Source organism: Anser brachyrhynchus (genome assembly GCF_964034855.1).
Source record: "Anser brachyrhynchus genome assembly, chromosome: 1".
Taxonomy (NCBI): domain Eukaryota; kingdom Metazoa; phylum Chordata; class Aves; order Anseriformes; family Anatidae; genus Anser; species Anser brachyrhynchus.
This window is the reverse complement of record NC_137694.1, coordinates 129,967,649-129,985,055: the sequence shown is the minus strand read 5'-3', so window position 1 is coordinate 129,985,055 and position 17,407 is coordinate 129,967,649. Positions and strand designations below refer to the sequence as shown.

General features: G+C 42.9%; 1 protein-coding gene across 7 annotated transcripts in view; it reads right to left on the bottom strand.

Moving 5' to 3' along the window:
* The window catches only part of SCML2 (Scm polycomb group protein like 2), an 81,409-nt gene that overhangs the window by 46,132 nt on the left and 17,870 nt on the right, over positions 1-17,407 (bottom strand). For all 7 annotated transcript variants that reach the window (XR_013945044.1, XM_080576447.1, XM_080576450.1 and 4 more), the window contains 3 exons: positions 10,974-11,044; positions 4,872-5,106; positions 702-790 (listed from right to left, as the gene is read on the bottom strand). Coding sequence is in view for 6 of the 7 variants with exons in the window: in XM_080576447.1 (XP_080432573.1) it covers positions 702-790; positions 4,872-5,106; positions 10,974-11,044 (395 nt within the window). In the remaining variant the exon portion in view is untranslated. The remainder of the gene's footprint in view (positions 1-701; positions 791-4,871; positions 5,107-10,973; positions 11,045-17,407) is intronic.

Below are 17,407 nucleotides of genomic sequence, written 5' to 3'. Positions count from 1 at the left end.
CACACCCCCGAAAATTACAATAAGTTAACGTGTAACCAATGTGGCTGCAGGCCTGAAACCAACTCCTTGATTTACTGACATACTTCTAAATGTCATTCTCAGTACCAGAAATGAAGACATTCAATGTGACAGCATCACAACAAAATCACTTTAATATTACTATTGTTTTCATAAATTATTTTTCATGTTCCACAGTAGTTTACTCAAGTCATGTTCAAGAACTAGCAGTTTTTTCTACCATCAACTACATTCTGATTACATTTTAAATGATGAGTAACGTGCCCAGTGAAAACATTTAACAGAACCTTTCTAAGCACTACTTTTTTCTGATGGTTCTTGTTCTCCACTAAAAAAATTTTTTACTCCCATGCACAATCACTACATGAACGTGATGCTGTTAAGAAATGTGAGACGATGCATCCTATCTTAAATCCATGACACAGAAAACGAGCTAAAACAATTATTCTGAACAACACAACATACTTTAGAAGTCTCAGCTCAGGAAAAGAGATGCCATCCAACGGGCAGATCACTTCCTGTCTGGTTTCGTACCTTGCCAATCCACTTCAAAGTAGTTTTAAATAATATTCTGGCCTTCCTGCGCTGCATACAACAGGCACTATTTTGGCATCCCCACTAAATAAATGCAACCATGGACCAATTGATGGAAACTTGTTTACCAGCGGCCCTTTTCCTCTTACCTTCTTGAAGAACGCTGCGGGTGCCATTTCAGCTCCATTTAGAGTTCTTAAGAGAAACATCGGCCAAGAAGATGCATTCATCTGGAATCCTAAGTAACAAATAAATTACTCGTATATAATATCCCTACCTTCAGTTTGTAAAATACAATGGGAAGAAAAGGATATAAAATTGGCTTTATTAATGCCTAATTCCCTGTGTTTCAGACTTGGCCAGAATGAAAGTAATCAAGAAGGAACAGACAGGGCAGGTGTTGGTGCAGAAAGCTGCGCAATACATTGCCATTTTCAGCACTTGTTAATTTGTGACTTTACAATTAAATGTGTAAGACCTACCAACATGCACGTTCTAGCACAGGAGATTACCAGGTCATCCCACATAGTCCCTGGCTCAGTGGAACCTCTCGGTACAGAAATATACCTGGCTTACTTTTCAGGGCCACTTCTCACTCTCAACTTCCTCAGCTCCAGCTTCTCTCATTTACTGAAGAGAGACACTCTAATTTTTGAAGCTGTTTTAATTCTTTCACCAGACCACAGACAAGAAAAAGACCGCTTAAGTTTCTCCTCTTCCACCCCCAAAATAAATAAATAGAAATTCTTCAACAAAGAACACATAACAGGGAAGAACAAACATATAATGACTTTAATAAAAGCATGTATCATATTGAAAAACAAACTGGAAGATATTTCTACTTCAATATCCTTCATTAAACAAGTGAATAAAAAGCACAAACAGTAATCAAATTTGTTCAGCTGAACTACCTTATTGAAGGAGAACAAAGGTTTAGCTGAAAACACTCTCGTTCCTGAGAACCTTCCCTCAAAATCTACTTTCTGGTTAAAGAAACAAAACGAAAAATATCCCCGTTGCTTTCTGTGTTTTCCAAATGAATGCTTCAAAGTAATGAGTAAGGTAACAAACGCAGTGGACGGTTTTTCTACATCTTTAGTATCCTGCATATCTGGCACATTTTTACGGGAAAATTGATGTAATAGTGAGAACTGGACATTTCTCCACAAAGCAAACATTACCAAAATCTGCCAGGAACTGATGAGCTTCCTCACAACCAAATCTTGAAGATTCTGTTGGAAAAATTGTCCCTAGAAAGGTGGAATGTATTTGAATTCTTCATCAGTTAAATCATTACATCATCTAAAATTGGACTGCATGGATTATATGGTTTAACAGTTCTTGAACTTGCAGCTTTAAGCTATTTTCAGTTGCATAAACAGTTTACATGTTGGAACTACCTATGCAACACCTAAATTAATACAAAGCTCACACTTGAGAAATAGCCTCGTAATTTGACGACTGCTGAGCTGATTATCGCTCCTGGTTTGATACCAGAGTCTTTATGCAATCTAAACACGTGTGATTACTGAAATGCAGTATTCCTAACCAGCTAGCACAGAAAAGATACATACACAAAGACAGAGGAACTACAACTAAACAATAGTTTCAATTAACTTCACTTGGCCTGTAAGTTGTCCTGGTAAAAAACATACAAAATGTTATCTTCATCGTAACTGGTTGAGAACATTAAGCTCTCAATAGCATAAAAGCTCCCCTTTGAAAAACAGAAGCTGGAAGAACGCTTTCCTACACTAATCATTTTCTCAAAAACCTTAGGTAACATGTATAATTAAACCTATGTAAAAATCAGGTAGGGGGGGCTATTTTAACTTGCGATTATGAGATAAACAGAACATTAGTATCCAGAAGGTTCCCTACTACTCAGGGAAAAAAAATCAAAAAAAAATCGGTTGCTTAAATGTCTAACAGGAGGTAATTATACACCCAATTAGCTCCCAGCTTTGCCCAGGAACAGGATGCTGTAAAGCTGCCAAGAAGGCTTTTCCAAAAATTTATCTAGGTATGCCAGAATGCTTGATTGCTGGAATTCAGCCTATCTCCGAAAGAATCTAAGACAGGAGGGACAAAATAATGGCACTCACATTCTTTCCTGAATAACCACAATTGTTCTGAAGGCAGGTAAGCCTGCGTTTCTAGATGCAAGGAAACATCTGCTTATTTGGAGCTGCACTACAAGCAGCCTGACCGAACAGGAGTAAGAAAGAGTATCCAGAGAAAGGCATCAATCCTTCTACTGATGATCACGGAAAGTTTCTCTTTGTAATGAATTGATTGTCCCCATTATACATAACCCAGAGTTGTTTTATTCATCAGGCTAGTTTAGAAACACGTTTTAAAAAAAAAGCACTGTGATCCTGGACTAAAGCCGTATTTTTAATGCCACACATACACATAAGAACAGACATACTCTTCTCTATCACTACCCTCATTCATACTGGTATGACTGTACTCGTTCTACAAGTTTGTACCAAGAACTTCAGAGAGGCTAAACTGAGTTATTCTCAAAAAAAAAAAAATATTCCCCCCCAATCTCAAAAATTTCCAGTGTTTTCATTCAAAATCTCTACATCCATAGGAAAGAAGGAAAAAATAAACCCTTCGGAGTTCAGACTCTATCTATCTATCTCAACTAATACTTTTGCAGACTGGCTCCCAAGCTGCATTGCTTTCCTTGTGTTTCTAAAGCAGCACAACAGCACAAAAATCTACCCTGTTAATCTACGTGAAGCATCTTAATGGTTACGTGAACTGCTGCTATATCTGTTTGCCTGTTTAAGAGCAAATCAAGTTTCACACGGTAATGAAATTACACCTTTCACTTCACCTTTCTAGCAGAAGATCCAAAAGCTGTTAACAAATACGGTTGACTGGTTTCTTGAGAGGCCACTAAGAGAAAGCATACCGACCTTCTTCACTGCACCTCTGCCTTGTCACATGTCACAGTTAGAAGACACCAAAGCCAGAATTGTAAGACAGGAAGACAACAGTAACCAATTCTCGGCTACTGTTCATTTTTTACATTAAGAACATTATTTCTTGCATCTTATAAACATTACAAGAGATAACAGAATAAAAGAAGTGTTGCTGTTGTGTTTTGGTTTGGTTTTGTGGGGAAGGAATTTGAAGAAATATTGGCTATTATTTTTCCATCTTTTCGAAAGCTGAACTATTTTCAGACCAACATGAAAAATCAGTTTCTTTAAAGACTTCCACACCTAGAATTTTTAGATGTAACAAATATGGTACAAGAATGTAGATCTAGATATACAGATTAATCACAGCAGAGAAAAGCGATACCACAATTACATGACCCACAGTAGTTAATCAGTTAACTTTGAGTATTCGTTTTATAGCAAGGAATTCCTTTGTACAGTTCCAGGTTTAATAAACTTTCACAGTAAGTTTTGACTAAGCCAAGCACCATTTCTCAGTCTGGGAAGACACACAACGCTGTGGTTGGTCCATGTTGCTCATGGAAGGCAAAAGAAATTCTGCGGACTACTTCTAAGCCCAGGATTGCTGCATCCTGTGCACTGAATGTTTGTCATGCTCACAAACTGCTCATGACAAACTGATCCAACCCATGTGTGTCAATTTGAGCAGCTGAGAATTGCATGCAATAAGCTTGTAGCTTGCTAGAGCTCTGGAGTGCCTTTTACTTGCCTCTGAGCAGAATGCTGCAATACTGCAGCATGAACCAACCCAGTGCCACCTTTCCCAGATCACAAACAATTTGCTCAGAGTGCTTGAGAAAACATTCCGGTTGTCCAGAACTGTATGCACCTTCTGCAGCCCAACTGAGCGCTCCACACTCTGGTTAACGGCGAGCGCCTTCTAGTGGGCCACTCTGGTTTCCTGAAGAGGAAAACAGGAGTCAGCCTTCTCCAGGACTCTAAGGAGCACGGACAACACCTAAGAAGAAAACGTTACATCCATGCATACTCAGAAGGTAGGGTGTGTGCCAGGAAACATTTTTAGAATGGGCACATGACTGTGTATCTCATTATTAGAAATGCTGTCAGACGCTACCATTTAACACTAAGGGCCTCCATTAAAAACGAAAACCAACAAAAAAAAAAAAACAAGCAATTATTCTGATCATTCTTATGTCAAAAGAATCCAAAAAGAAGAAAAGCCCACATTTCACCCTAAATTAGTTTGCTCACCTCTCCTTTGCAGTTAAATAATGGTTTGATGAAATGTTAGTACCACTGAATTTGCCAAGAAAAAATGGTAAAATCAACTACATAAAAGCATTACTCCACATATGTGAGTTCAGAAGCTTTGTTTCTTACCAAGCGGAGGCTGGAGCATGCCCCCTTTCTTTTCGCAGGTCCCAATGGGCTGTATGTCCGAGGAATCCACAAGCCTCCAGAAATCATTTTTGTTGTCACTTCCATCAAGCCGCAACCTTAGCCTGGCACCAGTGATTCCTATTACCGTGGCTATACAAACCGAGGTAACGTTGCGAGGATCGTGGGCTTCCAGTTTCATACCGACTTTGAAATCATTCGTAGGTGGACTTCTGGACTACAGTAAGAGATAAAAGACTTTTTCTTATTTTCTTTAGCATTGCTAGATTTACTAGGTAAGTTCAGTACATAGCTTTCATTCATACAAACATATCAGATAACTGATAAATATCAAGAAGCTTTTCAACTTTCAGCATTTAGCAGCAAATCAGAGAAGAAGCATGGATAACCTCCCAACAGCACCATCTCAGATACTTGATGTTTCTGCTTCATAAACATGTCTGACTTTTAAAAAGATCAGCACAGCCAGGAAGGGTAACAAGCGAATCCTGATAAAAATAGGAATACAAAGATGGGGGATTAACACTTGAAGTAAATGGAAAACAAGGACCTCAAGAAATATGACAATCAACTCTTAAAAAAAAAAAAAAGAACAAAAACCAACAAACAAGAATAACTATTTCTTTTGAATTGAAAACTAGTAATTCTCATTTTAGTAATGTTTTGGAAATTCAAACAAAATTTGGACCCTAGAGCACTACACTACAAAAGCTTAAGTCAAGAAAGAGTTTCTGCATCAAAAAAAGCTTATAATGCAAAGAAAGAAGAGAGAAAAAGGAATTAATGTTAACTGCAGTTTACAGAAAAAGGAAACAGACAGTCCTAGGCACATAAAACTTCTGTGCTGAGATACGAACTGCAGCTTGTGCTTATTCACAGAGAACTGAATACATTCATACAAACACACAATGAAATGCCAATTTAATTAGCAGACATGAGATTTTGGGGAAAAGATAATGGCATGGGGAAAAGAAATGTGATGAATGCAACTTGGTCTTTGAGCTGATCTTTATGTCACAGTTAAAGGTTAAAAAGAGAAGGAGAGTATTTTTTACTGAGCTGTTACCAGGAAAAGAGAAAAGCTCATGTAACAATACAGTACTGCCAGAGACTGACTGGATCACAGTCTGATTACTTGCCTACTGGAGTAATGTAGGCAATAAGATCATCTAATGATGATCAAAAACTTGTATCAACGCTAACTGGGATTGAATGATTCACCTAGTCTTGGAGAAAGATTACTCCAAATCTCACTGTTCTCTTTAGATATCTCTTCCCTTCCAGCCCAAACTTATTCATGGTAACTTTAGCCAATATTATATTTTACCTTAAATTCTCTCTGCATCTTTGAACCTAATATCAAAATCTACAGTGTATTTCCAGAGGGCAACCTGATCATTTCGCAGTAATCTTTCATCAAGTTAAGCAAGCCAAGCACTGAGGTTTATTGTAGGAGAGGATGACTACTCCCGTCACCCGTCACCCTGAAAGACCTTTTCTCTACCTCCTCCAGGACAAAGCTGCCCCTGGACACAGACACCAAGAACCACAGGCAGCCTTCCACATGCCATTTCAACCCAGTAACTATCCAACAGAGACTAACACAACCTGAATCCTAACACGGGAGGCAGGTAGCAGGATCACAAACATGGGCATTCACGCTCACCAGATTCTTATGTCCCTTCCCCTGTCCATCTGGTCAGGTCAGGTCTGGTTGGGATCCACAGGAAGCATGCAGGGTGCACCTGTATGCCTGGGCTGAAGAAACTTGCTACCTGAACAAGCGTTAGCGATATTTTCTCTCTACCACATTCAATTTTTTAAAACATATCTTGCTCTACCTTTGCCATGCTGTGCAGGCGCAGTGTTCCAAACAGACCCTGATCAACAGGAGGAGCCCTGGAGGAGCCAGAGCCCCCCCCCAAAAAAAACACCAAAAGACAAGCAATATTCAGTGAGAGTTGAGGGTAGCATCTGCCAATGCTGCATTTAGCCAGCAGGCTGTCTGAAAGGGGAGCCTGAGCATATTAAATTTAAAGGGCAATTCAATTTCAGGATATTGCTTGTCAAGCTGTTATTTTCTACAACCATGAAAGGCAACTGAGATTGAAAATTTAGGGACTTCGTTTATTTGTTTGTAGGAAAGGTGAGCTTGTTTAAATAGTAACAATGCAAGACACTGCACTAAAAAGGTGACTCCTCCATACCAGTTCCTTGCAGCAAAATAATAAAACCAGCTAGATTAAGAGCCTTGATTTAACTTCTGTTCAAACCACCAGGAGCTGAGCTTTTATATTTTAAATTTTCAACTGCTTGAAAAAGAAGTTACAGGGTGAGAGAAAAGGATGTGGAATGCTTCAAAATTGTAGGTAGTAATTAAAAACAACCGAGAGCAACAGATAAAATACATTCTGAATTAAGATAAAGGCTCTAATCAATTCCCATTAGCTGTCTATGTCTGTATCTTAATTTATGGTAGAGACTTTAATCTACTGCTCCCCAGGTCATTTTTAATTACTACAAAATTTAAACTTTGTAAAATTCCCACAAGTCACAATTTTTGGATATAACTGCCAAATTAAACTCCTCTCTGCTTGCTTTTTGGCTGGCCAAAACAGTGTCTTTCTTTCATTACGCAGAGTGAAAATGACATGTACAATTCATGGGTAACCCAATACAAGTCAAATTAGTCCTACACAAAGCTCAAGCGCTTTAGTTTCTAAAATATGCAAACATTAATTAGTGAGAGGAGCTAGCACTGCAATAATTAACATTGCATATCACTTTCTACTTAAAGGTCAACCTCTAGAAGAAACAGAAAGTCTGCATATGTAAATTGTTTTGAAATTTGCTAAGCACAGACATTAAAGCTCTTCTTTCCAACCCACACACTGCTTAAGCAATCCAAGTCACTCAGATTTATGTGTCTCACTTAGTGCACAGTACTTAAACACCTCTATTTAAGATGTTATTCTGCTGTTCAGTTCAGACCTCTTCAGCATTAGTAGCAAAGAGAAAGATGCAACAAAAACAAAGAAAGGCTCCTGAACAGTTTTCTGCCATAGCTACACATCTCAAGAGCATATGCTCTGGTCATGACGGTCCTTGGTCTGTGAATACGGCACTCACTCAGAACAACCAAGGGACACACTGCTGTTCTCTGCCTCTACTGAGGCAGGGCTTGGGGTCTCTGCCTTTAGCTGGTATCCACTATGAAAAACACATACTGTAGAATAAATTTCTGAAGATAACAAATTTTAGGTGCTCCAGCCAATAAGAGCTATGGACACTGCTATGATTAGCCCTCTCTCACTGAAAGCAGCATGAGAGGGGCATTTATCCTCATCTCCTGAAGAGAGAGCTGGGATTCAAGATCCAGTATGAGGAAACACTACCACCTGCTCTCCCCTCTCCCTATTCTCTGTTCCTCCAAGCAACTTGACATACACTGTGTGATCTTCCTCTCCTCCTCTGATTATTTGTTCACGTTGCTTTTTGTTTGGTCCCTGCTGGAGGCCAGTTATCACAGACTGCCAGTGAACCCTAGAAGATACCTTTCTGAACAGATCCAATCCAGCAAACTACACATGCCCAGCTTGTCACACCTATTACAGTTCTACCAACCTGAACTTCCCGATCCCCTCAGCATCTATCTGCCCAATACAGTGAAGGCACACACACTGAAACTCTTCCTACGTAATTCTACGCAGCTAGCTCAGACACTCCTCAACTTGGGAACATAGTGGACCACAGCTCCCCCTACAGAGAGAAAAATCCCAGCAGAGGTTGACAGTCGCCAGAGGGCTAAACAGCTGAAGGTCATGAGCTGTAGTGGGTTTACACGGCAAGGTTCTGCTAGCGGGGGCTGCAGGGGTGGCTTCTGTGAGAAGAGCCCACTCATTGCCCCATGTCAGATACGGGCCAGCTCCAGCTGGCTCCAAAGGAACCCAATGCTGCTCAGAGCTGAACCAATAAGTGATGTTGTTTGCACCTCTGGGAGAGCAGATTTAAGGAAGGGGAAAATAAATGCCTGTGCAACAGCAGCTGGGAGAGTGAGGAGTGAGAAGCAGCCCTGCAGCCCCCCAGGTGAGTGCAGCAGGAGGGCAGGAGGTGCTCCAGGCAGGCAGCAGCAGTTCCCCTGCGGCCTGTGGAGAGGCCCCTGGTGGAGCAGGCTGTCCCCCTGCAGCCCATGGGTCCCACACGGAGCAGATCTCCACGCTGCAGCCCGTGGAGGAGCCCACGTGGAGCAGGTGGATGTGGCCTGGAGGAGGCTGCGGCCCATGGAGAGCCCCCGCAGGAGCAGGCCCCGGGCCGGAGCTGCAGCCCGTGGAGAGGAGCCCACGCAGGAGCAGGGGGTCTGGGGGGAGCTGCCGCCCGTGGGGGACCCGTGCTGGAGCAGTTTGCTCCTGGGGGATGGATGGACCCCGTGGTACGGAGCCGTGTGGGAGCAGTGCTTGAAGAGCTGCTGCCTGTGGGCAGCCCCCGCAGGCTCAGTTCGGGCAGGACGGCATCCCGTGGGAGGGACCCCACGGGGAGCAGGGGCAGGGAGGGACCGTGAAGGAGCGGCGGAGACAAAGCGTCAGGGACTGACCGCAGCCCCCATTGCCTGTTCCCCTGCACTGTTCAGAGTGGATGGGGGAAAGGTGGTTTTATTTTCTTTCTCACTGCTCTAGCTTGTTAGTAATAGGCAATAAATTTCTCTAATCTCCCTACACCAAGTCTGTTTTGCCCATCACAATAACTTGAGTGATCTCCCTGTCCATATCTCAACCCACGAGCCCTTTGCATCGTATTTTCTCCCCCTTTTTCTTTGAAGAGGGGGAGTGAGAGAGTAGTTGTGGTAGAGCTCAGCTGCCCAGCTGGGTAAAACCACCACGTTAGCTCACACAAGATGGTAGATTTAAACTGCATCTGCAAATAGATACAAAACCATAGGACAAGGGGGGAATCAAACTTGCAAAGCACAATGTGAACAGCACCTCAAACACCCTTTGTACACTCTCCTTACAGCCTCTTACTGAGTGACGTACAATACTGAAGTCTGATAACCTGAGACTGTGGTTAACGCATGCATACACTTCAGTAAACTTGATCTTTTAAATTCCTATCTGATATGTTTAACCTTAGCCACTCTCCATATTTTGCCTAGCAGAAGTACCACTTCAGCAACCATAACTCTACACTAAGTTCAGGGGCAATTAGTTCTCTTCATTATAAGTCTAGTATTACCTTTGTATTCCATCATAGAATCACAGAATGGTTTGGGCTTGAAGGGTCCTTAAATATTGCCCAGTTCCAACCCCCCTGCCATGGGCAGGGACACCTCCCACCAGACCAGGTTGCCCAAAGCCCCATCCAGCGTGGCCTTGAACACCTCCAGGGATGGGGCATCCACAGCTTCTCTGGGCAACCTCTCCCAGTGTCTCAACACCCTCTGAGTAAAGAATTTCTTCCTTAAATCTATCCACTTTCAGTTTAGAACCATTGCCCCTTCTCCTGTCATTATAGGCCCTGGTAAAAAGTCTTTCCCCATGATTTTTTTTAATTGTATTGTTTAAACTCCATTATCTATTACACCCTGCTCTGAAAGAGCCAAAATGTAACATATTTGAGAGATCCAGAAAAAAAAGTGGTGAATAAGTTCTCCTGCACATGCAAACATGTATTTTGTACATCTTGTAGCTTTTCAGAACTGAAAGGACTCTTACAGAAACGGGGCTGGAGAGAGACTCCTCTGATTATCAGCCAAATGTTAATTCTCACAGTAAACCTCTAAGATTACTGGAAAAAATAGAAGATATTTTTGAACTCTGATAAGACTATCTGTTTTCATTAACTAGTCTTCTTTTGAAGAAAAAGAGTCCAAAGCTACAACTTTAATGAAACCCTCAAAGTTTGGCTTAAGGCAGAAACCAAGAATGGAAAATCTCTGGCTTCTGCCAAAACTGTAAGCTACTGATAAACAGAGATCAAAAGAAGTCAAACAGAAAGTTTGCAAGCAGTCCTAACATAAAAGTTGCTTCATCATCACCCTGTAACATGGAGGCATACACACACACACTTGCAAAATAGTATTTGGCATACCTGTCTGAAGCAATGTAGAGGGGCAGCTACTGATTCAGTCTCTTTCAGATAGTCATCCCAATTAAACTGTTCTGGAAGACATAAGATAAAAAAGACCATAAAGACAGTTTTTAAAGGGAACACAAATTAAGAGAGAGGTTGGGGAAAGAGAGGGCAAAAAAAACACCCCATCCAACTATCTCGTAGAATATATTTTTTTCCAAGAACAGGATTACAATAAAATGCAAACTACACCTTTGCAAAATACACAGCTTGAAATAGCTTTCTGTAAATCCATCAGTGGAAATCACACAATTGGCAGATACCAATATAAGCTTCCCACAAGTTCTTCTTTTTGTGGTCCACGCATAAAGACACAAATAGGGCCATCTAGACTTAATTCTCTGCACAAAGATCTCCCAAGCATCTCTGTACAAATCACATCAGTGGTTCCACATCTCGGTTCCCCTAACAAGCGCATGGGAACAGCAGCACTGCTATGATAACTTCAGAGGAGTGCTGAAATAATACATGGAAAAAAAACACAGACGTTTTGTGTCTGATGAAGCATATGTTGAGAATGACTATCCCCAGTCCAATAGATCAAAAGGATTAGCTCAGCCTTCCAACTCCATCTTTGTGTCTTTTCCTCTGAACTCACATAAAGGTCTATCTTTGTAAGGTAAATACTATTGTAATGTTCAGCAACAGAATCACCATATTTTTTCCAGTGTTAATATTGGCATTGCTTATGTACACAGCTGAGGGTATCCTGCATTTGATTTAATCAGTGTTACCATTTTTTGAACAAATGGAACGGTATGAAGCACTAACATCAAAGATATAAGCAAGCATTAAATCAATATAAAGCACAAGAGAAAAACTACCATGCCACAGCTAACGTTTTTGTCCTTAAATCACCTAGGTGAGCTTTTTTGTTTATTTTTCTTGTTCAGGCAGCTGGCATCTTTCTGATGTTCTTGAAGAGCACATCATCACTTAATCCCAAAATAGTGCAATGATGCCACCCAGTGGCTCAAGCAGCAGTCACTTCACAAAGCATAATCCGTAGCAGCAATGGAGAAACTGCATCATGTGTATCAGTAAAAACACTACTGGGCACAGCTAAACACATTCCTGCAATTTTCAGAAACAAAGAAACAATCAGAAAATGTCAGTGTTTTCAGTCACTTGCACACTGCTTCTCTGAAGGATGTCTGCCGGTTTGAACCTAGTGTTTGCCTGCATTAGTACAGCACTTAGTGAGGCACTTATATAGGGCCTCAAGCAGAAGAGAAACACCCCCCTGGGCCGCTAAGATCCTCATTTTTTGTCACAACAGACTCAAAAGGGTATGAATGATTTGTCTGTGACACCGCAGAGGGCATGCAGTTGCTAACTGTATAACAAGTCAATAACATTTCAAGAGCTGTTAATTTGGCAGACTGGACCGTATACAGGCTGGTAACAACGACGTTTTGATAGGACACCTTTCAAGAGGAGAAACCCCATTCACCCCCTCTGAAAACATTACATCCATACGCCTGAATTTCCCAAATTATCTCGGTATATCAGGACTTGAAATCCTAGGTATTAGAACCATTTTCATCAAGCACAAATGATCTGAAGTTTACATTAGAACCACTCCACTTCTGAAGATATGCTGTAGTAAATTAAAGGTCTCAGGGATGGCACTAATTATCATTTAATTACTGCAATCACAGAAAAGGGAGATGAAAGTATGTTGGTAACATATAAGATGCATGTCTAGGAAGACAACCACATGGGAAAAAATCTCTACCAAAAAGGCTTCCCTGTATCCAACATGCACAGGTAAAGAAACAGTTATTTTCTACATCTTTCTAACTCTAAAGCCCCTGAAAACATACAACTTCTGACAAATGAAGAAAATTTAAGAAAATGAGCTCCCGCTAAATGATTTAACATGCATTCTATTCTCCTTCCCACTCAAACCTGCAGGCTCAATTAAACAGCGTAAGAAAAACCTATTATGCAACAAGCACAACTCTATCAACCCATCAGCAAAGAGAAAATTAGAAAAAGGAATTTTTATGCTGAAGAACAAATAAGCATATAGTGGGAACAGGGAAAACAAAACAAACAAAAAAAATCACAGAAGGTAATTAGGACATTTGGTAAAAAAAAAAGTTTGTAGCTAGCACAGGAATGCAATTCTACAACAGTGGCCCAAGACAATCAGTGTGGCCCAACAGCCTGATTAATGAAAAAATGAAAGAAATAGGCTTATGCCATTGTTGCTTGCAATAGCACAGGCTTACAGTCAGTGCCCCATGGGTCAACAGCACTTGCTGTTCTTTCCAATCCTGCATCAATATCCTGCCTCTTTTTGACCACCTCTGCCCATCACAGAATAACTTCAGCTAGAAGGGACCCCGGGAGGCCACTAGTTCGGCTGCTCAAAGCAGGTCCTATCACAGCAAGGCTGCTGAGTTTTGAGGATCTCTGTGGGTAACCTCTAAACCCCAATTCCTGGGTTTCATCACCCTCTGTGTGAATATTTTTTTTGTCACATGAGACAGGAACATCTCACATCCCAACAAGCAAGGACAAGACATCCTTCCACTGCACCTTGGAGGTGCATCCATCTTGGTCTTCTCCACAGCCACCTGTCAGGCAATTCAAGACAGCACGATGATCTCCCATCAGCTGCTGCTTCTTTCAGCTAAGGAAATCATTCTTCTGGTTTTGTTACCAGTTTTCTGCTTACATCTTGTGCCCCAGCACCTTCCTGCTTTTGGTGGCCTGCCAGCTGACTTGCTCTGGTTCTTTGCCTCAACCTTTAGCAGCAAGGCCAGTTGTTCTCTAGATACCCAGTACCCTGAGCTGGTGGAAGGGGATGGGGAGCAGGATGTGGCCCTCACTATCCACAAGGAAATGGTTGGCGACCTGCTACAGCACTTGGATGTACGCAAGTCAATGGGGCCGGATGGGATCCACCCGAGGGTGCTGACAGAACTGGCGGAAGAACTGGCCAAGCCGCTTTCCATTATTTATCGGCAGTCCTGGCTATCAGGGGAGGTCCCAGTCGACTGGCGGCTAGCAAACGTGACGCCCATCTACAAGAAGGGCTGGAAGGTAGACCGAGGAAACTATAGGCATGTTAGTTTGGCCTCAGTGCCAGGGAAGCTCATGGAGCAAGTTATCTTGAGTGTCATCACGTGGCACTTGCAGGGCAACCAGGCGATCAGGCCCAGTCAGCATGGGTTTATGAAGGGCAGGTGCTGCTTGACGAACCTGATCTTCTATGACAAAGTGACGCGCTGGGTGGATGAGGGAAAGGGTGTGGATGTGGTCTACCTTGATTTCAGTAAGGCTTTTGACACCATTTCCTACAGCATTCTCCTCAAGAAACTGGCTGCTCGTGGCTTGGACTGGCGTACGCTTTGTTAGGTTAGAAACTGGCTGGATAGCCGGGCCCAGAGAGTTGTGGTGAATGGAGCCAAATCCAGTTGGAGGCTGGTCACTAGTGGAGTCCCCCAGGGCTCAGTACTGGGGCCGGTCCTCTTTAATATCTTTATCGATGATCTGGATGAGGGGATCGAGTGCACCCTCAGTAAGTTTGCAGACAACACCAAGTTAGGTGCGTGTGTCGATCTGCTCGAGGGTAGGAAGGCCCTGCAGGAGGATCTGGATAGGCTGGAGCGATGGGCTGAGGCCAACTGTATGAAGTTCAACAAGGCCAAGTGCCAGGTCCTGCACCTGGGGCGCAACAACCCCAAGCAGCGCTACAGGCTGAGAGGTGAGTGGCTGGAAAGCTGCCTGGCGGAGAAGGACCTGGGAGTACTGGTTGATAGTCGGCTGAATATGAGCCAGCAGTGTGCTCAGGTGGCCAAGAAGGCCAACAGCATCCTGGCCTGTATAAGAAGCAGTGTGGCCAGCAGGTCTAGGGAAGTGATTGTCCCCCGTACTCGGCTCTGGTGAGGCCGCACCTCGAGCACTGTGTTCAGTTTTGGGCCCCTCGCTACAAGAAGCACAGCGAGGTGCTCGAGCAAGCCCAGAGAAGGGCGACGAAGCTGGTGAGGGGTCTGGAGAACAAGGCTTATGAGGAGCGGCTGAGGGAGCTGGGATTGTTCAGCCTGGAGAAGAGGAGGCTCAGGGGCGACCTTATCGCTCTCTGTAGGTACCTTAAAGGAGGCTGTAGCGAGGTGGGGGTTGGTCTATTCTCCCACGTGCCTGGTGCCAGGACGAGGGGGAATGGGCTAAAGTTGCGCCAGGGGAGGTTTAGGTTGGATGTTAGGAAGAACTTCTTTACTGAAAGGGTTGTTAGGCATTGGAATGGGCTGCCCAGGGAAGTGGTTGGGTCACCATCCCTGGAGGTCTTTAAGAGACGTTTAGATGTAGCCCTTAGTGATATGGTTTAGGGGAGGACTTGTTAGTGTTAGGTCAGAGGTTGGACTGGGTGACCTTGGAGGTCTCTTCCAACCTAGATAATTCTGTGATTCTGTCACTGTCTTCTTCATATCAGGGAGCTCAAAACTGAGCGCAGTACTCCAGGCACAGTGTCACAAACACCAAGAAGAAGGAGCAAACCCCTTCTCTCGTCTGCTGGCTACATCTTTGCTAATTTGACCGGGCATGCAGTTGACGTTTGTCACCACAAGAGCACACTGCTGCCTCGCAGGCCCTTTTGGCAGAGCTCCTTTTGAACCAGCCAGCCTCCGGCCTGCATGGCCTTAGCCAGCCCCAGGTGCAGGTGTCTCATTGCAGGAGTTTTACAGGGTTCCCATCAGCCCAACCTGTAGTTCCCTAAGTACTCCCTTCTTGACCCCAGGCATGTGGTTTGCCTTTTTCCAGTCATCATCAAACTTCCCCAATCACTGTGGCCTCTCCAAAATGAGAGGGAAGCCCCACGTCAGACAACTCCCTCAGCACCCCCACAGGCACCCCATCTGGTCCCATGGACAAGTGGACGTCCAGTTCGTTGGAGTGCTCCCTAACTCTATCGTCCTCTTTCATGCACAATGCTTCAATTTAGTTCCAATCCAAGTTTTACAAATTCTAAATTGAAGATTTAAACCACGATTCAAGTGTAGCTTGTAAATAGGTAGAGTTTACAGTTCTGGTTTATTTTTGTTTAATACAATATTACCACAGTCTAAATTCTGTTTATACAGATGGAGCACCTTGTGCCTTCTCATCTCATCCCAAGGATCCCTTCGCATACGTCTGAGACTTTTGACACAGAGTTCTCTCTTTTCTAGTCTTCATCCTGCCACCTCTCTTTGCCAAAGATGATGTTTCCTTTTAATTTTTGTTTACATACTCCTGCAAACACAGTAGGTAAAGTATAAGCTATTTCATATCCTCCTTTTATTCCTTCTAACCTTCCACACGTTGGGATCATTCAGCTAGAATTTTTCTACTCCTGCCTTTCCCTACCTTATTTTTTTTCAGCTGTTCTTCTCACACTTCCGTTTCCCATCCTCTCCAACTTTTCCTACCGCACATCCCCCTGAAAATTCTGGAGATTTGCTGGATTGTAGCCCAAAGCATTGTAAAGCATCTTTTTTCAACCAATGACCAAAATAGGTTCTTTCTTCTTCCTGGCCACCAACAAGCAACAACACAGGACAAACATTTTCATTTAATCTACCAAAAATCAGGTATCTTGCATGATGTTGAGCAAGTCACTCCTCTCTAGGTGTTTGACAGGGCTGAGTCTAGATTTCATGAGTAAATTCAGTGCTCAGAAAGCTGATGAACAGCATAGCCCCCAGTGAAAGAACATTCATGACAGAATAAAACCTGTTTGCTTAGCACTATTCCTACACAAAGCATTTTCAACATGCTGTTCTCTCCTGCAGAAGAAGGCAAGAAGTTTTATAGTGACTCACGAAATATGGTTATCTTAGTCACATATGAACAGCACTTTGCTGGTGGTGGCTGTCTTATGGGGCTCCATCTGTCATGTCAGACAGCCTTATTTTAAAACACAGACATGCTGAGTCCAGTCTGACTGGAGCTACTCTTACACTACTGTAGAGGGGAAACGAGACATGCTTTGAGACATGCAAAGAAGTGCATTTGTTACAGAGAAGAACACTACCACCAATAGGATCCCAAGAAATGGAAGAAAGAAGTCTGACAAATGTAACTGCACAAAGCTGTACTATGGCTGGCAGTACCAGGATATCACATCCGTATGCAGGAAGTCGTCACTGCAACCACCCTATTACTGCGTTAGTCCATCAGTGTGTTCAGTGATTATACAACGCTAACTCACTCCTCGGGTTGTATGCAGGAAAGTCTCTGAACCACGCCATTTACTGCGAGTCAGAGGGTATGGAAATGTAAGCTGAGGGAGAGTTTAAGTAATCCAATGATACTTTATCAAGAACTAAGGATTCCCAAAAAGATTTTCTACTTCAGTCAACACTGCTTGTGACAATTCTTGCTGTCCCAAATTCAAGCAA